At 39.0% G+C, this 22,571-nt stretch overlaps 1 protein-coding gene across 9 annotated transcripts in view; it reads right to left on the bottom strand.

The window, feature by feature from the left end:
- Nucleotides 1-360: 360 nt before the first annotated feature.
- Nucleotides 361-22,571, bottom strand: part of LOC103101138 (solute carrier family 15 member 2-like) — a 43,732-nt gene continuing 21,521 nt past the window's right edge. For 2 of the 9 annotated variants that reach the window (XM_007497137.3, XM_056802036.1), the window contains 12 exons: nt 22,471-22,515; nt 21,670-21,711; nt 21,064-21,152; nt 20,818-20,899; nt 19,834-19,965; nt 13,770-13,934; nt 13,548-13,594; nt 2,847-2,954; nt 2,413-2,506; nt 2,150-2,293; nt 1,871-1,975; nt 361-890 (listed from right to left, as the gene is read on the bottom strand). In XM_007497137.3, the coding sequence (XP_007497199.1) occupies nt 774-890; nt 1,871-1,975; nt 2,150-2,293; nt 2,413-2,506; nt 2,847-2,954; nt 13,548-13,594; nt 13,770-13,934; nt 19,834-19,965; nt 20,818-20,899; nt 21,064-21,152; nt 21,670-21,711; nt 22,471-22,515 (1,170 nt within the window). In that variant the 3' untranslated portion in view covers nt 361-773. Of the gene's footprint in view, nt 891-1,870; nt 1,976-2,149; nt 2,294-2,412; nt 2,558-2,846; nt 2,955-13,547; nt 13,595-13,769; nt 13,935-19,833; nt 19,966-20,817; nt 20,900-21,063; nt 21,153-21,669; nt 21,712-22,470; nt 22,516-22,571 lie in introns of those variants that run through there. The other 7 variants (XM_007497138.3, XM_007497141.3, XM_007497142.3 and 4 more) reach the window with 7 other exon arrangements.

Genomic DNA, 22,571 nt, shown 5'->3' with positions numbered 1-22,571 from the left:
ACCAGTACTTGAGGGAAGAGTAATGTTTGGGTAACTTGTTCATGGTTGCACAAGCTGGTGTGGATATGGACCAAGGCTTGACTCACATCCTCCTGACTTTAAAGCTGGCTTGCTATCCATTGTATTACATACCCCCTTTTTTCTTTCCCTACCCTCATATATACTGCCAAACCCCACCTTCTACCCCCAATCGCAAAGTGAGGGAAAACAGTAGGGAGCCAGAGCGAATACCTTCATTTGTCTCAATGGAGTTTGTTGTGGGGTTTAGGGCTTTATTTAAACTCATGATGGAGGAACTTCCCTCCTGACCCTCTTCACTCCCCTACTCTGATCCCAGGAACCAATCACATAGTCAACCACTGTTCTTCACACTTTATTTTCTTCTTCCCCAAATAACCCTCCATGCACTCACTGTGTCTCTTGACCATTTGGGAAGGCATGAGTTGAGGGTGGCTTATTGTACATTGAAGCTTTCTTTTGGTCATCCTCATGAGTTATTTAATAGAGAGGAACTTCTGGGGTATCCTCCCCCTTTTACACATCCCAACCCTGGCCTCTCATCTCCAAGCACACACACAAACACCATGGCCCAGAGTTGAATGAAACTGGCTCCAGCCAGTGTCTAGGAGAGCCACCGAGAAGAGTTAGAGAGGGAGAATGATCAGAGGAGGGTCAGATAGGAGAAAGGACTGGGATAAGGATGAGGGACCTGGGCCAAATGTAGTTTCTCCATCTCTTCCCCAAGCACAGTTGAAGGGCATGGAGGTCTGAATTCAGAAGTGAGGCTTTCTCCGAAGTTTTATTATAGTTTCTTGGTAGTAATAGGCTGTGATGACGATGATAATGATCAGAGCCAGTTGGATACTAGAAAATATGAATTGGTCAATCCACTGTAGAAAGAAATAGACACAGAATCAGGAATATGGTTATTTTCCTGGAATTCTATAAAAGATTTATGGAACTATAGAATCATAGAATGGTTTCATGCAGACTATTCCATCTCCTCCATCTGCTTTGCACATATTGAGAAAATATGGTCTCATCATTGCCTCTTAGAATTTCTGGCTTGTCAAAACTTAGCTCAAGTACCACCTCCTACATTTTCTTGATGTCCCCAGGGACCAGTACCTCCCCCAAATTACTTTATAGTTGTTTTTTATCACTATTTTGTAAATGTGTACATTTTGTTTCCTAAAACAACGTGAACTGCTTGAAGGTAGGGATTGCTTTTTTATCTCTATTCCTAGCACCTAGTCATTTAATCTATCATCTAGTTCAGGCTTGATATTTGTTTTATGAATGGAACTTCCATTAGAAGCCACCTAATTCAACACCAATTTACAAGTGAGGAAAGAGGCCCAAAGAAAGGGACTTAATGAAGTCTCTCTGACTCCCATTTCAGTGATCAGTTTTTTCCCATCTCTCCATCGTTTCTTCCCCTTAATTCCTCCTGCTCCATTATCATGGGTGACTTCAATACCCCATGCTGATGATCCTGTAACACTCATCTCTTATGTTCATTGACTTTTATCTAATCACACTCCAGCCACCGGATCACTCTGATTACATCCTAGCCCTTCTCAATATGTGGTATAATTCTACCAGAGAGAACTTCAGTGGCCATCTAGTCCAACACACAGTAGCCATCTAGCTCTAGCTCCTATTGGGTGTTACCAGTGGTTAAGGTGAGATTTCTTACAGTGTTTGCATCCCTTCCATGCTAAGGTTCTGGAATGGGGGCCAACGGCTAGGATTGGGGACAGCAGGGACCACAGGAGTGGGCAGGGCCCCAGATTAGTTGGAAATAAATTATGCCTGGGGCTAGGGCATCTAGTTTTGCAAAGGGCAACATAAGAAAAAGAGTAAGTACCGAAGGCAGGAGGAAGTTGTAGATCATAGTAGTATCAATGAGGAAACCAGTGAAAATGGTGTTTAACCACAAAGCCATCATGGTAACTTTCATGCCTTCTACAGCCTAGGACACAAAATCCAGTTCAATCACTCCCACCAAGATCCCGAAGCCCTGAGTGTAAGCTTAATCTCCCACTTCTTCCCAACCATTTTATCATTTCCCCTAATCCCCACTCCCACCATCCTCTCTGACATGCCCCTTCCTCTGTATTATATATGATCCTGAGTAATCTCTAACCTCAGCATAGTAAAACTGCATGCAGGAAACTTGCACCATAAATTCTCCTATCTCGAATATAATTAACTGTGGAATTTGCCACACAAAGGAAATGTTCTTGATCTCAATGGTTTGTATTTTCCAGCTAATCAATATTGGGGTGTCCTGAGGAATCAAGTCAAGGACAGAGTCTATTCAGTGGTAGGTGAAGAAAAGTTTGGGATAGGTAAGAGAGAAGGTTACTGGACTGGGGCATCTTGACTAGACTTTCTTTGTAAACTCACCTTAATAATAACGTACATGTAATTGCCTCCATAATCCAGCAGTCCCAAGGTGAACCAATATATTACATCCGTTTTACAAAGCAGCTTTCTACTTCTGATGAGAGTCAGTCAGTCAATTAAGTGCTATTTTGTGTCAGGCACTGTGCTAAGTGTTGGGAGTACAAAGAAAAGCAAAAGACAGTACCTGCTCTCAAGGAATTCAGAGTGTAATGGGAGAGACAACATGCATACAATTATGTAAAGGCAAGATATAGACAAGATAAATTGAAGCTAATCAAAAAAAGGGAAAACTAGTATTAAAAGGGATCAGAGAGAGCAGGAAAGTTTTGACACTTATATTGAGTGGGGGGAGGGCCCAGGTTGTTCATTCCTCAAATTGGTCATAGGGATGATAGGGACTGGGGGGGGGGGGGAGAGGGGGATTAATAAGTCACCTGTTTGTCTTAATTCTTAGGCTTGGAGAGACTCTATTGTATTCAGTGAGCCTGAAGCTTCCCAGGGCTCTGAGGAACGTAATATTTTTATCCAAGGCACTGACAATCCTGTGGATAAGAACTTAGTCTGAGTCTAAGAGTCAAAGGCATGCACTGCAACTATTTGCCAGAGCATGCCCCTGCCTCTGAAAAATTAATTCTATTCCATTGTCTGCTAATATCTGCCCCATCCTTCCACCACCCTTTTTTTGGATGCCATCATTTCCCCCTCTATCACATAATACAGAATATCCTTTGAGAAGTTTCTTGGTCTAGGCTTCCAGATGTCTCTGTGTCATATCCATTGTCCCATTATCCTGGCCAGGCATAGGGGAAGAGTGTCTAGTTACTTTGATGCTCCAATTTATGGCATTGGATTTATGGAGTTAGTATGACTAATACTGGAAGCCAAGACAAGAACAAAACATCAGATGCCAAGACAGATCAACAGTAAATCAGGACTAAGGATCTATTCAGTCTTAGAGCATGTAACAAAGACAACTGTTGGGTAGCCATAGTTCTCTTCTGGACCTATGCAATGGATACTATAAATTTTCCATAGCAGAGGAAGAGAATAAGGCATCTTTCATTTGTCCATTGGGACTTTATCAGTTCAAGTGAGTGTCTGAAGCAGGATTTGAATCCAGGATTCTACTTGCCAGTCCATTGATTTTTACATGAGAAAAAATAAAAGCAACAACAAAACGTGATCATAAAAAGCTACTGTGATGGCAGGGAAAATAGACATAAACTCAGAAGAAGAAAGTAATATGAAAACATCCTACAACCAGAACCTCAAAGAAAAATGTTTAATTGGACCCAATCCCAAAAAGAACTGGACAAGTTGAGGAAAGAGATGAGTGGTAGAGAGAAAAGTGGGGAAAGAAATGAGAGTGATGTAAGAAAGTTATGAAAAGAGAATCAACAGTTTGCTAAGAGAGGCACAAAAAATACTGAAGAAAGTACTTTTAACAACAGAATTGGTCAAATTGAAAAGGAGGCATAAAAATTCACAGAAGAAAAGAATCCTCTAAAAATCAGAACTGGTGAAGTGGAAAAAGAGGTAAAAAAACTCATGCAAGAAAATAATTTCTCAAAAATTGGAATTGGGTGAGTGAAAATTAGTGAATCAGTGAGACATCAAGAAACAATAAAATAAGCTCAAAAGAATAAAAAGAGAAGAAAGCGCGAACTATTTCAATGGAAAAACAACTGGCCTGGAAAATAGAACAAGGAGAGACAATATAAGAATTATTGGACTACCAGATATTCATGATAAAAAAAAAGGGTGGATCAATGGAATAGGCTTGGGGTAAATGACCTCAGCAAGCTAGTGTTTGATAAACCCAAAGACCCCAGCTTTGACAAAAACTTCTGGGATAATTAAAAAGTAGTATGGAAAAAATTAGGTTTAGATCAGCATCTCACAACCTATATAACAAGATAAATTCAAACCTAGAATAGTATAAATGTCAGATCTATGGGTAAAAAATAAGAATTTAAGACCAAGCAAGATAAAGAGAACATTACAAGGTGTAAAATGAATAATTTTGATTATGTTAAATTAAAAAGGGTTTGTACAAACAAAACCAATGCAACCAAAATTAGAAGAGAAGCAACAAACTGGGAGAAAATTTTTATAACAAAAATATCTGACAAAGGTCTAATTTCTCAAATTTATAAGGAACTAAGTTATATATAAATCAAGCCATTCCCCCACTGATAAATAGGCAGTTTTCAGATGAAGAAATCAAAACTATCAGTAATCACATGAAAAAGTGTTCTAAATTACTCCTAATTGAAGAAATGCAAATAATCAAAGCAACTCTGAAGCACTACCTCACACCTAGCACATTGGCCAATATGACAGATAAGGAAAATAATAAATGTTGGAGGGGATGTGGCAAAATTGGAACACTAATACATTGCTGGTGGAGTTGTGAATCGATCCAACCATTCTGGAAGGCAATTTGGAATTATGCCCAAAAGACTTTAAAAGAATGCATGTCCTTTGATCCAGCCATACCACTCCTGGGTTTTATACCCCAAAGAGATTATACAAAATAGTTGTACAAAAATATTCATAGCCACACTCTTTGTGGTGGCAAAAAAAATTGGAAAAAGAGAGGGTGTCCCTCAATTGGGGAATGGTTGAACAAATTGTGGTATATGATGGTGATGGAATACTATTGTGCTGTAAGGAATGATGAACTGCTTGATTTCTATACAAACTGGAAAGACCTCCACAAACTGATGCAGAGCAAAATGAGCAGAACCAGGAGAACATTGTATACAGAAAGTGAAACTTTGTGGTATGATCAAATGTAATCAGCTTTGCTACCAATAACAATACAGTGTTACAGGACAGTCCCGAGGGACTTAAAAGAAAGCACATTATCCATATACAGAGAAAGAACTGTGGGAGTAGAAATGCAGAAGAAAAACATATGATTTATCACTTGTTTATAAGGGTATAGGATTTGGGGTTTTAGTTTTTAAACAATTACTCTTTTAAAAAATGAATAATATGGAAATAGGTATTGAGTGATAATATATGTATAAGCCAGTGGAATTGCTTGTTGGCTCTGGGAGGAGGGAAGGAAAAGGGGAGGGGAAGGATATGAATCATATAACCATGGGGAAATACTTTTAATTTTTTTAAAAGCCTAGACATCACATTTCTAGAAATCATCAAGGAAAACTGCCCTGCTAACAGAATGAAGTTGAAAGCTCCACCAGTCATCTCCTGAAAGAGAAATGAAAACTCCCAGGAATAGTATAGCTAAATTCCAGAACTCACAGATCAAGGAGAAAATAGTACAAGCAGCTAGAAAGAAACTACATGGGGCCACAGACGAGATCACATAAGTTTTGGCTTCCATTTTAATGGGAACTGAGGCCTTGGAATGAGATATTCTGGAAGGCAAAGGAGATAGGGTTATAATCAAGGATAACCTCCCCACTAAAACTGGGGGGAAATGGATATGTAATGAAATAAAGAACTTGCAAGTATTCCTAATGAAAAGACCAGAGCTTAATAGAAAAATTGACATTCAAACACAAGACTGAAGAGAAGCAAAGAAAAGTACATAAAAAAGAGAAATCATGAGGGATTCAATGATGTTAACCTGTTTACATTTTTTATGCAAAGATGATTCATATAACTCCTGGGAACTTTGTTATTATTAGTTAAAAGGGGTTTACAAAGAAGATATGTGTGTGAATCATTATGTTAGGATGATCTAAAAAATTGAAAGGGTTAGAAAGTAGGATGCATTGGGATACAGGGAAAAAAGAGAGGTGGAAGAGAAAATTTTCTCACATAAAATAGGCTTTTAAAGAGGAACTACTACAGTGGAGAGGAAAATGGAGGGGTGGAGAGTGGGCATTACTTGAACCTCATTCTCAGCAGAATTGATTAAAGAGGGAAGAATACATGTACACATTTAGTTGTATGTAGAAATCTATTTTAGCCCTTAGGAAAATAGGAGGGGAAGGGGATAAGATAAAAGGGAGGGAAGATTAAGGGAAGCCAAACCCTCCCTTCCCCAAACAACAACAACAACAACAACAACAACAACAACAACAACAACAACAACAAAAACCTTTTGAGATAGGATAAAAAGAGAGAAGAAACAGAAGAAAATAAGATGGTAGAAAATACACAGTAAACAAAAGTGTAAATGTGAATAGGATGAACTCACACATAAAATGGAAGTGGATAGCAGAATGGATTAGAAACAAGAATCCAACAATATTTGTTTATAATAGTCACATTTGGAAAAAAAAAGAAATACAGAGTTAAAATAAAGGGCTAGCTCAGCATCAAATATGCTTCAGTGGAAATATAAAAAGGCAGGGACAGCAATCATGATCTCAGACAAAGCAAAAGCAAAAATGGGCCCAACTAAAAGAGATAATCAGGGAAACTACATTTTGCTAAAAGGTACCATAGACATTGTACACAGCAAAAGCAATTGTGAATTACTTAGCTATTCTTCGCAATACAATGGTCCAAGACAATCCCAAAGGACTCATAAAGAAAAATGCTTTCCACCTCCAATTTTGTTTGTTCAAAAGTTTATGTTTGCTGCAAGAATCTTAGCAATGTTTGGTAGTACATACCTATGGGAGCAGTTATTTTTATTACTGAAGACTATTATAATGTCACATAGGGCAAGATTAATGAGGCCTGAAATATGACAAAAACTTATATACAATATTGGTAAAATAATTTCTGGCAAAAGATGCTGTTTCCAGCAAACAATGATTAATTTTGAATCTTTTTGCACTGACATGTTTTATGATGATTTTGAATCTATTTGATATTAAAACATAAAATTTTATGTATCTTTTTTTACCAGTCACTAGTTCCTATCTGAATTGTATGCATATGTGTCTTATATATGTATAAATACATAATTAAAAAGTGCTAAATTAAAATAATACATTTTCTTTTAACATATTAACTATATCTAGTTCTTATCTGATTTTCATGTATTCCTATATTAATAAAAATATGTAATTTTCAAAAACAAATGTGTTATTTTTCTAAATCAGTATGTGGCCCCCAAGGTTTCCTAAATTACTACTTGATTTTGGCACCAGTGTTATTGACCAATCGGATCTCTAATAAATGTGGGCACCTAGTCTAGTACTCAATGGTTGTTTTAGTTATATTTATGTCATCTTATCACATATTACATGTTTATAAAATAATTATATATTAAATGTTTATAATATATCATATGCTTAAATATATTATAAACATATTTTTTCCTTGTGTTTATATGGCTGTGAGTAAAGAACTATATACAGTTCTCCTGTATTGGTATGGTTCACTCTATGATGTGGCCATGAAGATGGCAATGTTAATAAGTGTGTAGGGGTACATAGGAGTACACTTAGAGACATCAAAGACTTAGGCAAATGCAATTAAAAGCAAGAGGGAAAAAAAATAAAAACGACCTAATTGTACAAAAATATTTATAGTTGCTCTCTTTATAATAGCAAAGAATTGGAGACTTCCGGGTAATCATGGCTGCAATCTAGACGCCACACGCTTCCTCTCCCCGGCACCGAACGAAATAGACTACATCAAAGGAGCATAAAATCACCTTTGGAGGAACAGAAGGACTCCCCAGTACCCCCACAGAGGCAAAGGTACATGGGGCTTGAACATTTCCACACTAAAATAAGAAGGAAAAGCTTGCACAGAAAAGTGAACTGAGCCGCCCTTCCCCCACCCTACCTCCCCCACTAAACCAGAGTGAGCTACCCGAGCGCTCACCGGGACAGCGAGTGAGTGGGGAGCATCTCTGTCTGGGGGGGCACTCCAGGGTCCTTGGGATCTGGAGACTGCCAGGATAAGGCATCTCAGGGCGGTTTCACTGGAGAATCCAGCGCGGAGCTGTACTTGGGGCGGGCTGTGCTGAACATCTCCGCGGAGCTGAGCACCAGGGGCGGATCATGCGCTGATTATCTGGGCGGAGCTGAACACCTGGGCAGTGTGGCTGTGATCAGGGACCCAGCACTCTAAGAAACCTCGGAGGCTGGGAAGAACTAGTCTGAAGCAACCTAAATTCACAGAAAAACCACCCATATAACCCAGATCCCAGACCAAAAAGGAAAGGGGAATAAAACCACCAAAGGGATGGCTCACATGGCCCAAAATCAAGCCTCCAGGAAGAAAGGGAAAAAAGTGACTATTGAAAACTTTTATGGTGGAAGTACCCAAGGAAAAGAGAAGAATGAGGAGGAAATCCAAAAAAATTCAGAACACGCCTCCCAAAATGGAAACTATCCACAAGCTCTGGAAGATCTCAAACTGGAACTTATCCAAAAGATGGAAACCTGGAAAGAAAAATGGGAGAAAGAGATCAGCTGTCTGACAGATAAGAATGCTCAATTGGAAAAAGAACTCGAAGCATCCAATAGAAGGGCAGACAAGGCTGAAAAGCAAAACCAGTCCCTAACGACCAGAATTAAGCACCTCGAAGAAAGCGAGATGATAAAACAGCAAGAATCAATAAAGCAAACCCCAAAAATTAATGAATTAGAAGAAAACATAAAATATCTCACTGAGAAGGTCACAGACCTGGAAAACAGAGGGAGACGAGAAAATCTCCGAATTATCGGTCTCCCAGAAAAACCAGAGGTAAACAACAAACTCGATATTATTCCACAGGTGATTATAAAAGAAAATTGCCCTCACGTTCTGGAGCAAGGGGGCAAAATAGAAATAGAAAGGATTCATAGAACACCTTCTATACTAAATCCCCAAAAGACAACCCCTAGGAATGTAATTGCCAAATTCAAGAGCTTCCAAGTAAAGGAGAAAATCCTACAAGAAGCCAAGAAGAAGAGCTTCAGATATAAGGGGGCTCCCATAAGGATCACACACGACTTAGCGGCTAACACACTAAGAGACCGCAAAGCATGGAACACGATATTTAGAAAGGCAAGAGAGCTGGGTCTCCAACCAAGAATCAACTACCCAGCAAAACTGACTATATACTTCCAGGGGAAAGTATGGGCATTCAACAAAATAGAAGATTTCCAAGCATTTGCTAAGAAAAGACCAGAGCTCTGTGGAAAGTTCGATATCCAAGCACAGAAAGCAAGAGAAACATGAAAAGGTAAATATTAAAGAAAGGGAAAAGGAGATAAATCTTATCTTTTTCTTTAAGTCAAACTCTCTTCTATAAGGACAACATTTACATCAAATTATATATATTAATATGTGGGGAAAATGTTTTGTGTAACTCTCATAAATTGTATCATCATAAGAGTAGTTAGAAGAAACATGCATAGGGAAAGATTGGGGCATTAAGAAGATTTGGGGAAAGTTGGGGCAAAGAAAGGAAAAGGGAGGGGGGAACCACGATAATACTAAAATTAACTTCAAGAAATAGGGGGGGAATCAATAGAATAATCTTTCCCATATAAAGATACACGTGGGAAGGGGAGGGGAAGAACTCTCATATGAGAAGGAGAGGAAGAGAGCGTGAAGTGGAATTACTTAAACCTTACTCTCAGTGAAACCAAATCTGAGAGGGAAGAACATCTAGATCCAGTGGGATCCTGAATTCTATCCTATCCATTAGGGCAAGAAAGAAAGGAAAATCAAGGAGGGGGAGGGGGGAGGGAGTACAAAAAGGGAAGGAGAGGGGGGAGGGGAAGGGAGCATAAAAAGGGAGGGGCTAGAAAGGGAAGCATCTCAAGGGAGGGGACTAGGGGGACTGACCTAAAGTAAATCACTGGTTCAAAAGAAGAAAGCTAAAGAAGAAAGATCAGAACTAGGGGAAGATATCAAAATGCCAGCGAATCCACAAATAACAATCATAACTTTGAACGTGAATGGGATGAACTCACCCATAAAACGCAGACAAATAGCAGATTGGATTAGAACCCAAAACCCTACCATATGTTGTCTTCAAGAAACACATATGAGACGGGTTGACACTCACAAGGTTAGAATTAAAGGTTGGAGTAAGACCTTTTGGGCCTCAACCGATAGAAAGAAGGCAGGAGTTGCAATCATGATATCTAACAAAGCCAAAGTACAAATAGACCTGATCAAAAGGGATAGGGAAGGTAAATATATTCTGCTAAAAGGAAGTATAGACAATGAGGAAATATCACTAATCAACATGTATGCACCAAATGGTATAGCATCCAAATTTTTAATAGAGAAACTAGGAGAATTGAAGGAGGAAATAGACAGTAAAACCATATTAGTGGGAGACTTGAACCAACCACTATCAAATTTAGATAAATCAAACCAAAAAATAAATAAGAAAGAGGTAAAAGAGGTGAATGAAATCTTAGAAAAATTAGAGTTAATAGACATATGGAGAAAAATAAATAGGGACAAAAAAGAATACACCTTCTTTTCAGCACCACATGGCACATTCACAAAAATAGATCATACACTAGGTCATAGAAACATGGCACTCAAATGCAGAAAAGCAGAAATATTAACTATAATAGCAAAGAATTGAAAATGGAGGAAATGTCCATCAACTGGGGAACAAGTTGTAGTATAGGATTGTAATGGAATCCTATTATTCTATAAGAAATGAGAAGCAGCCTGGATAGGCTGAGTCACTATAATAAAATAATAATCCTACCTAAATTAATTTACCTGTTCAGTCCATGCCAATTAGAGTACCTCAAAATTATTTTCTAGAATTAGAAAAAAGTAATAAAAAATTTATCTGGAAGAACAAAAGGTTGGGGAAACATGAGAATTGGTAAAAAAAAAAAGAAGGAAGAAGGCCTAGCTAAATCAGATCTCAAAATATACTATAAAGCAGTAATCATCAAAACAATCTGGTACTGGCTAAGAAATAGAGTACTGAATCAAGGAAATAGGTTAGGAAATCAATACACAGTGGTTGATGACCACAGTAACCTAGTTTTTTATAAACCAAAAGATCCAACCTATTGGAAGAACTGATGCAAAGTGAAGTGAGCAGAACCAGAAGAACAGTGTATACTGTAACAAATATTGTTCCATGATCAACTGTGAAGGACTAAACTATTATTAGCAAGATCCCAAAGTGAATCATGATAAGAAAAAATGTTATTCACAGCCAAAGAAGAAACTATTGGAATTTGCTTACATACCAAAGCATACCATCTTTTACTTTATTTCCTTAATGAGTTTTTTATTGTATGTGTGATATGTGTCTTCTGTCATGACATGGGGAATGTGGAACTCTACACTGCATGAAAACACTGGTATAACCTACATCAGACTATTTGGGGAAGAAGAGAAGTAGAGAGAATATGAATCACAAAAGGTCAGAAAAAATTGTTTCTAAATGTAATTGGAAAAAATAAAAGAAAGTTTAAAAAAGGAAGAACAAGAAAGTTTTAAAAATGAAGAGCAAGATATTTTCAGAAAGGAGACAGCAGAGTAGCTCAGTGGATTGAGAGCCAGGCCCAGAGATGGGAGGTCCTGGGTTCAAATCTGATATCAGACACTTCCTAGCTGTGTGACCCTGGGCAAGTCACTTGACCCCCATTGCCTAGCCCTTGCCACTCTTCTGCCTTAGAACCAATTGGTTCTAAGACAGAAGGTAAGGGTTTAAAAAAAAAAAGATATTTTCAGAAAAACCTAGGAAGACTTATATATACTGATGCAACAGGAATTATAGCAATGTTATGTGATGAACAACTATCAATGATCCAGCTATTCTCAGCAATCCAGTAATCCAAGATAATCAACAAGATTCATGACGAATAATACCATCCACCTTCAGATAGAAAACAATTAAGTATAAATGCCAACCAAAACATACTGTATTTCATTTTCTTCTTCCTTTTTTTTTGGTTTAAGACTTCTTCCACAAAATGCTCAATTTGGAAAAATGTTTTACATGATTGCAAAGTAGAATCTATATCAGATTGCTTGTTGCCTCAGGGAGAAGGGAGGGGAAAGAGGTTGGGAGGGAAGGAGAGAATTTGGAACTCAAAATTAAAAAAAAACCCAAATGTTAAAATTGTTTTTGGCCACAAGATTATGCCACATGAGAATCAGCTGAAGGGATTTGGGATGGTCGGTCTGGAGAGAAGACTTGACTCAGGGTGGATGTGACAGTTGTCCTCAGGTTACCTGAAAGGCTATCATGTTCTGCTTTGCTCTAGAGGAAAACTAGAAGATAACAGTCCTCTTAGCCCTTTCTCCCCTTTGATCAATTCCTGTTCCTCTCACATGACTGTTCATATTTCCCCTCTGGACTTTAATAATTCACTACTTACCTCCCATGCTTGGAATGCTTTTTCTTTGCTTTTTGGGGTTTCTCTAGTTTCCTTTGACTTTAATCAATTGTATTTTAAAAAAACAAACAAACCTTACCTTCTGTCTTAGATTCCTTACTAAATATTGATTCCAAGGAAGAAGAGTGGTAAGGGCTAGACAATGGGGGATGGGAATTAAGTGACTCGCCCATCTGAGGCCATATTTGAACCCAGGATTCACTCTAGGCTTGGTTCTCCGGCACTGTGTCACCTAATTGTCCCTTATCAATTGTTTTTTGTAGTAGGGGATTTTTATTCAGGTATATGCTAGGCTAGCCTCTGGGCTCCCTTTCAGCTTTGAAATTCTGTGAATGAAAGTATATAGACTTGAATAATGGCAATAAGAATAGAGAAGGCAGAGACCAATGTAACAGTCAGAATAATGAGTTATTGATAATTGTTATTACTCTTATAAGAAATTATTATAATAGTTATGCTATTGATTTTATTTTATACTTTTTCTATTTCTTCAAATCTCCCTAAAATATGATTTAAAAATCATTATTATATTGTAGGTTAACACATTCTTTTTTTGTAATTGTCATTCTTTGTAAATTTAGCAATTATTTTACCCATATAGAAACAATATAATGGGAAAACTACAAAAGGATAGCCTCTGTAAGGGTTCCCGATCTGAAACATGTACTTGGGCAATGGTATGGGCATACATAGGGAGTTTCCCCGTGTGAGACGGAGGGATGGGCAGGTGAATAGACACTGACACTTGGGCAATCAAGTGGGAAAACATAAATGTCTGTCCTAAGTCCAGTAGGTATGGAGGATGCTTTCAAGACATGCTTTGTTGCCCCGTCCCCCAAATATGCCTTTCTTTGTTGAAAACTGAATCATACATACTTCACATCTGCAAGTCCATTCCCTGATGTGTTTTCTTCATCATGGATCTAAAGCAAAGAGAGGGAAACAGATCATCATGGACAGCCCTAAAGATGGCCCAATAGTAAGATATCTCTCTCTTCCCTCCTTAATCCTTCCCTATTCTGTCTCCCTCTTTTTCTCCCTTTCCTTCCCCCCAGGCCACTTGTCTCTTTCCAGCCCATCTGTGCTCCCAGTTCTCACCAGCAAGCTTGAGAAGTTTCTACTTCTTCCATACAGAACCAGAGTATATTTTTCCTTCTCCTTCAGTAGAATATTTTCTTTTTTAAGTGTCTTAGAGGAATATAGTTTGTTCAGAAAATTCTGATACTCTGAGTCCAAATGTATCTTTTTATAATTCTCGTGTTTCTAAAAGAAAGCATGAATCAAAATGACTGAGAAAACATCAAACAGCATTGCTGCTACTACGCAGACATTCATGATAGAGCTCTTTAGCCTGTAGCTTTGGGCATATAGCTTGCCCCTCACCTTTTATCAGTGCATTATTTCTGGAGAGATAATAAATACACTGCTCTACCTTAAAGAATAAGATGGATTTTTACCATAATATGAAAAAATCTTAGAATAGAAATCAGCAAGGAAATGACATATATATATATTCTGTGGTATGTATATGTGTATATATATATACATATATATATATACATATATATATATATATATATATATATATATATATATCAGAGTATATACATATACATACCACAGAATTTCAGACTAGGCCAGTTCTGTCCCACTGGAAGCATGGAATACCCTAATCCAAGCTTTGTCCAGGTCAGCACAATTGACTCAGCATTTCTTGTCTGAATCCTTGAAAATCCTGTGTGTGTGTGTGTGTGTTTGTGTGTGTGAGAGAGAGACAGAGAGACAGAGACAGAGACAGAGAGACAGAGACAGAGAGAGAGAGAGAAAGAGACAGAGAGACAGAGAGACAGAGAGACAGAGACAGAGACAGACAGACAGACAGACAGACAGACAGAGAGGGAGAGACAGGGAAAGGGACATGGAGAGGGACAGGGAGATAGATATTAAAAACATGGAGATCAAGAGGTAAAGAGACATAGAGATACGTCCCAAGGCCATATCTCCATACTTGTGTAGAAACTACTTTCCTTGCTGCTCTCCGCACTCCCCACCCTCTCAGTGGACTAATTTAATTTAGCCTCTCTGGTCACCATACTCCAAGTCTAGTGAATTCTTATCTTGTTCTAGATTCTATAATCATAGAACACTCCTACATTCTCACGGATAACTATTCTGCCATGGTTTCTCTAACCCTAAAAGAATCTCTCTTGCCCTCAATGATTTTTTTCAATATTTCTCTGCCTTTGGGCCACATCAAGAATACTAGGCTACTGAGCCTCTTCACTGTATAATACCTTTCATGGACATAGCTGACAATAGGGTATGCGCAGTGGAAAAGGCACTGGCCTTGAGTCTGGAACTCAAATTCCAGTTCAGTCTCCTCTTTCATAAATTTCTTTTCATCTCTGGATCCCGCTTTCCTCATCTACAGAGTAAGGGAATTGTACTAGATAATCTCTAGGGTCTCTTTAAGATGATCTGGAGAAAAGTAACAGTATGGGCAGACGTGGAGTGAGGGAGAGAGAGTAGGAGAGGCGAGACAGAGAAGGGCTGAGTGGAAGTAGAGAAGGGAAGAGATCAAAAGGAGCCATTGAATCTATATAAATCTAAGCCTAATAAAAATGATGCTGCTGGATGCAATCAGTGCTTCAAGAAATAAGGAAAGGTTTAAAAGATCTTCCCAACTTCCCTTCCCTGTACCTGTCCAGTCACAGGCTTTATTATATAGCTATCTTGATTTTTTTTTTTAACCTAAACATGGCTTGTATTCTGACTTTACTTCATATATGAAGAAACTCAGGGTTGGTCATAAAGGTTCTTTACTTAGTCTGTGCTGCAAAAAGGGGAGTGAAAGAAATCAACGGGTCAAAAAGCATTTATTAAGGGTTGGCTATGTGCCAGGCACTATGCTAAACAATGGGAATACAAATTAAATCCTCAAATAGGTGATAGTTGGAATGACACAAAAATCTAAATTGAGGCAGAGCCAAACCTCTTTCCAAATTTTAGTTATTTCCTCACCAAATTTTAGTCATTTCCTCACTGGAATCTCTGAACTATTGTGATTGCATTAATAACTTTTTGGTATCTGGGATTGGGATTGGGATTTCTGGTCCACAGTTTAAAATATAGGAATTATAAACTCGAGATCAGAGATAAAGTGCCTAACAATGGATGACAAGACAATAATAAAAAACAAGAAGGACTTATGGCAATGGCTTATGACAAAAATAAAAAGAATTTCACCTGAAAAGGAAGATGGAAGGAGCAATATATTGATGCTAAGACCCTGAAGAGTTACCAGCTTAACTCAGCCTAGTATAGTAGAGACTCAGACTGCTACATCCATCAGCAATGCCACATTTGAATGTGAACTTGGTGGATGTGAATGCTTTGTAGCAAACACTTCAAGTCTGAGCCTACTCTCATTCATGAACTTGGTGGTTTAGAGGAGAATGTATACTTCAAAGTCTGTAAAAAAAGTTTGTAACTTCTCTTCTTACTCTGTCTTCTCAGGATATATAGCGTCCTTTTTTGTAAAAGAAATCCCCCATACTTACAACCCCGTACAGCATGGCTCCAGAATCTTCTTAGGCACTGCATCTGGTTCCACCTACCCTCCATTCAAGCCAGAGTAGATATTGGTTGTTAGCATTCCATCATCCACCCTGGAATCTTTGGAGTAGATGGTGATCCATGCCCAGATTCAGTTGCGCCTAATCTCACAAGGCTCAACTCAGGTGCCACTTTTTGCCAAAAACTTTTCCTGGTTGCTTTGGAGGTGAAGTACTCTCTCCCAGCCCAAATTATTTTGTATTTGCTTATTTCTATATATATCATGGAGGAAGTTTCCACACAGGTTTCTCCAAGGTAAGGGACTTTTCTTGGTTTGTCTATGTGTCATCAGCACCCAGGCAAGTGTCTTGCATATAACAGATGCTTAGTAAATACTAGTTAAATTGAATTGAACCAGAGAGAGAGAATGTATTTGCCAGAAAGGGCAGAAACAGTCTCTTACCTGACTTTTTGGTCCCTAACTGTATATAGAAGACAAACCAGGGGGGCAGCTGGGTAGCTCAGTGGACTGAAGCCAGGCTTAGAGATGGGAGGTCCTGGGTTCAAATCTGACCTCAGACACTTCCCAGCTGTGTGACCCTGGGCAAGTCACTTGACCCCCATTGCCTAGCCCTTACCACTCTTCTGCCTTGGAATCAATACACAGTATTGATTATTAACTATTATTAATTATTGATTATTAAATATTATATTTTTATATTGATTATTAAATATTATTAACTAATTAATATTATTAACTACTCCAACATCTATAAAGATTGGAGAAAGAGACTCTTGGATTCACTGCTCACATGTGAAGAAAGCAGCTTCTGCTGAGACTGATTGACTCTATCCTATCATATGAATTGTGACTATATCTTATCATATGAATTGGAGATAATAATCCATAGACAAATGGATGCTGTTTTTTCAAGAATATATTGAATTACTGATTTTTTTCTTATTTTTCTTATTTCTTTTCTTTTATTTTTTGATCAGAATATTTGATTTTTTTCTCATTTTTTGTGCTGAAGGTACACATAATTAATATTAATATTATTTTTTCCCTGCAGTAATACAAGTTAATATATATACTCTTGCTATAATATCAATATATGCCTAAAAGCTTTAAACTATGGGAACCTGCCATTTATTGATAAAATATTATAGGACTGTGATTAATGTTTGTGTCTGATTCCAGGAAAAGGGATAAAAACAAGGAGCACAGACTAAACCTGAATAGTGCCAATAGAGCACACAAGAAATATTAAAGTGAGACTCAAGGTTGCGACGCTTAACTTATGTTTAAGTCGTAGGACTTCCTTGTATCTACACTCTACGAAGTACTCAAACAAGTACAAAGCTTGACTATCATGCTGGCTCCCTATATCCCTGAAGAAAAAAAAAATCAGACGAGGGAATGACATTTCCCCATCAATATAGAATTCTAATTCTTTTTTTCTTATATTATGGCAACTTCCTGTAGTCTTGGCTACAAATGGCTAAGTGAAATATTACTGCATTCTGTCCTACATACTTGTGGGAGAGAAATTACTTTAAACTGGATCTATACAAGGCCTATTTTGAATTTTTCTTATGTTTTTGATTATTTTTCTATTCTTTTGATAATTGACACATACACCCCCATAACTGAACATTGCATTCTGAGCTAAACTTGATATTTTTTTTTAATACTTACTTCAGGGGGGATTGTATTTTAATTTAAAATCTAAGAATTTTTTTTATTTTTGAATTTTTTTGTTTGAGATTGTATTTTTATAAAAATCCAAGAATTTTGAATTTTGTTTAAGATTTTACTGTTATAAAAAAAAATCAAAGATTTTGATTCTGTTCGAGAAAAGATCTTCAAGAAAGAAGCTTGAAACTTTTATATCCAGAGAATGAACTGTTGCAGAAAGATGCCAAAAACCTACACTTCATCAAGAAGATCAAGAATGAACTTTGGATATGATTTATTGGACTGAACTTTTGATTGAACATTTATTGTAATTGTACACATTTATGCCAAAAGGGACTGCCCCTAATTTGGCTTTCTGTCAATGCGCCTAGCAAAACATTGGTTTTGCTTTCTTTTCTTTTCTATTTCCTCTCTCACTATTCTAATTTCTCTTAGAAAATTGAATATTGTGTATATCTATACTTAGAAGTGCATTTAGAACTACAAAATGATTATGTTAAATGATCAATGGGGAGACTGGTCTCCCAATGATCATCAGGGGGGAATTGTAAACCTTAAAATTTCTTAGACTTATGAATGTTGGAAATTTCCCCATTGGGAAATCTCATACTGGAAAAAATTTCCAACTATTAATATTAATAAATAAATAAATTAATATTAATAAAATTCCTCTATTGGAATGTGAAACCCCTTAGCATGGGAGGATCCTTCTCCTCCCTACCTAAGACTACTTTAGGACAGAAACCTTTTGCTAAACAATAGAAAGGGCTTTGACCTATGCTTAAGTGTAGAACAGGAAGTTCTTTGAGTCATGATTGATTTTAGAATTGATACAATAGAGATACTTGGAATGACAGAACCAGGTCTTGAAACTACAATCTACACCCTACTCAGAGTAAAAGGATTTAGGAAGGGCTGCAGCAAGGATCAAGATTTAATTATTTGAGAATATGACCTTCAACAGACATGTGCAAAGGGGCAGTCCTCTGGGCGGTCCTGGGTTAAGCTAGAGCCACCATTGGCACAGGGAAGACATGGACAGTGATTGGTAGATGTGAGAACTGAGGGGAGGGAACTTAGATGGTTTCCTTAAAGATAGCGGGGTCTGAGGACTGGGGGAGGTTGAGAGGTTTTGCTCTGAGAGGTTGTGCTCTGAGAAGTTTTGCTCTGAAGGAGTCTGAGAGGAGAGAGGTCCTGGAGGGAGAGCTCCTGGAGAGGTCTGAGAGGAGGGCTTGCTCTGAAGGAGGCTGGAGGTGGAGGCCCCTGAGACTGTTTCTCCATTTTGGTCACGTGAGTGATAGGGACTGATCTCTTTTCTTTGCCTCAGCTATCTAAGGGCTTGGGCCTTTTGGCCCAGCCTAAACAGAGGGAGTATTTGAGCCCTATTCCCTTCTCTGCCCTTTCTCTCTCTCTTTCTCTCTCTTTCTCTCTCTCTTTCTCTCTCTCTCTCTCTCTAATACCTTTCTTCCTCCTGTTTGTAATTAAAAACTCCATAAAAGGTTGACTGCTGATTTGAGTTTTCATTTAGGAATTACATAGCTGAATTCCTTGGCGACCTTAAATTAATATATATCAGTCTTTTAAAGTGATTTCCTTGTCACAATTCCAAGGCAGAAGGTAAGGGCTTTAAAAAAAGAAGACAAACCAGGAAGAGCTAGAATCCATAGCCAGACTGGGCTAGACTGGCAAGCCCAAATTTTCAGGCTAGAGGTTATATCCAGGGCAGAATGGTCAAATAATATGCAGGGTCCAGAAGTTATAGTTGAGACGAATGGGGAAGTGGCCTAATCCAAAATCAGCATCCAGCAGAGACACACTGATACACAAAGACAGACACGGAAAGGCACAAAGAATAGAGGTATATTCCTAGGTGTACACATATGCATTGAGATATATGCAGCTACTCACCTTAAAGGCTACGCACAGTCTGGAGTAGGAAACAGTTGTGTTTTTATACAAGTCCATATGAATTGTAGAATCAACTACATTAATGACTCTCAGGTAGCATTCCCTCGGACCAGGCATTGGGTAGGGGTATTTCTGAGGGAACCAAGTTTAACCAAAGCCTCACTATAGCTCCACTCTGTTCCTCAACCCCACAGGAATATAATGTAAGAATTCCTAGACCCTTCATATTCCTCCCCCCACATCCCTTCCATATATCCCTAACTTGCCCACTCTCCATCAGACTATGCCTTTATAGGTATGGATGGAGTGTGGGATGATGAATTCTCTTTCCCTTTCCAAGTAACAGAATCCCAATTTGAACACAGGTCCTTGGATTACAAATCCAGTACTCTTTCCACTGGACCCATTGGACAAGAAAAAGGGCCCATTCCCCCATATTCCTCTATGCATCCTTACTCCCCCATATGCCCCATATCCATATTCAGCTCCCTATGTCCCTTTTCTGCTCCTCAATTTAGTCCAGGCCTTGAATTCTTCTCTCCATGTTAACATTTGAGCCATTAATGGTGAATCAATGGATATAGTCAATTGACCAACTCTGAATCCACCTTCTGATACTACTGTGTCCTCCTTTAAGAGATGTTGTCATCCACCTTGCTCTAACCCAAGCATTCCTCTGATCTATCTACCAGAAACTCCCACCCTGTCAAAAAACCTCCTCACTTTCTCCCATCTCCCATCTCCCCATCATAGATCATCTCTTCCCATTCCTTCTTCCAGTCACCCTCACACCCTTCTTTTGTTTAGGCCACTAGAGGGACTTTCCAAACTTGCATTAACTTCTAACTGTCATCATGAATAAAAGACCTGTGAACTTGAGTCCATGTTCCCTAAGGGGAGGAGAGGTCCCTTCAGTCTGTCCCTTCCCCCATTCCACTTGGAAAGCCTTTAGACAGCCCTTACAATCTTCTCTACCCCTTTCACCTCAATCTGTAGTTCCAGGTAGAGTGTAATTAGCATGGAGATGTAGATGAGTAACATTCCTATCAGCATTTTCCTCATTGTTCTAGGAGAGAGGGGGAAACAAAGTGATTGAGCCAGAGAGGATGAAGGGAAAGATGTAGCCATGGTGGAGAGGGTGAGGTTCTCAAACACACGAGTTCGGTTAGGGACTGAGCTCTCTCCCTCCTTCCTTCAGGGCAGCCCAACCCAAGAAAGGCAGACACTTACGTGAAGCTGAATCCATGACGCTTTGCTATGGGCCGTACACATATTTCGCTGAAAGTGATGATGATGATGAGGCAGCCAGAAACATATGCCTGGATCCACCAAAAAATGAGGTCAGTGCATTCCCTCGGGGTACTTCGTTCCCCACCCCCTCCCTAATCCTCCCAGTTCCCATGCTGGGGCTCCCAGCCCGCCATCACAGTAGGTATCACCGAATACGGATGGAATGTCCTCTTTGGAAGGAAAATGGGCAGTGGGAAGATCAGGGGGGAAGGGAAAAGGGAACCTCGGAAAAAGGCAGAAGGGATATCAGGTGACCGCCTAAGAAAAGGAAGGAGGCCACCGGCAGCAGCAGATAAGAGTCCTGGAGTCCGGAAGACCTGGGTTGAAAACGTGCCTCAGACACTTAGTAGCCGGGTGACCCCGGGCAGATCTTAACTACTCAGAGCCTCGGGTCTCTGGCCTCAATAGTCTCTAAGGTCCCCTCTAGCTCTAAATGGAGGATTTTACAATGCTGCCAATAAATGAGGGGGAGGGGACAGCTTTTAAGAAGGGATAACCCAAGAGGGCTGAGAGTAGGCAGGATGGGATGGGAGATAAGGTAAACACCTGGCATACCTGCACTTCATCATTTTGCCACGAAAACCCAGCCTGAAACACAGTAAGAATACCTTAGGGATCGAGGGTTAGTCATTGTCTGTGCATGAATATTCAAGGATCTGGGTCCTCCGGAAAGAGCCCCAGGATTGTATAGACAAACCGAGGTGGGGGAAAGCCTGGGACCTAGCCTCCCGACTCTAGAAGTAGGAAACAAAGATGAAAGGCAGAGCCCCCCTGGCAGCTAGTTTTTAGGTGGAAGAAGCTAGGTGCTTTAGGGGCTGGGACGTGAGGCTTGGAGTTTGTTTTTCCCATCCATCTTCATGTTTCATGAGGGGAATCTACTGATGAATTGAGCCAGAACCCAGAGGGAATGAATGTTCACTTGTGGTCTAGCCCCAAAGTTTTTCCAATCCAAAGTCCCGTCTTTGATCTCTTGCCATGTCTGCACTAGTTGGAGACATCTTAGCAAACACTCTTCTCTCTCTTCTCTGTGCCCTGGGATTGATCTGTCATCCAGGGATATCTCCAAATCTAAGTTTCTTGTAGTCATTCCCTAAAATCATTCAACCATGGATTACTTTCCTCTAGAACCAAGAATGCAGTGAAAACTCTTTCTGGGTATCTTCTTTGCACTCATGTCCTTCCAGAGCCCTCTGAGAGGCTCCTCTTAGCGTCCCTGTCCCTTCTGGGTTTCTGGACTTGAGTATCTTAATAGGGTGGGAATGGGAACGGAGAGACAAAACAAGGAAAATATGTACAAAAAAGGAAAAGAGAGAGGAGCAAGAGAAGGAACCGCCATACAATACTGACCAGACTCCTATTCATCTTCTTAGCTTGGAAAAAGTTTGCATTTGTCTGAAGGATAAAAAGAAGTGCCATCCTCAGGGGTATCTGCCCTCTAGGAACTATTG

The sequence above is a fragment of the Monodelphis domestica genome, chromosome 6, assembly GCF_027887165.1.
Source record: "Monodelphis domestica isolate mMonDom1 chromosome 6, mMonDom1.pri, whole genome shotgun sequence".
Taxonomy (NCBI): Eukaryota; Metazoa; Chordata; class Mammalia; order Didelphimorphia; family Didelphidae; genus Monodelphis; species Monodelphis domestica.
Note: the sequence above shows the minus strand (reverse complement) of the source record. Positions and strands in the feature narration are given on the sequence as shown.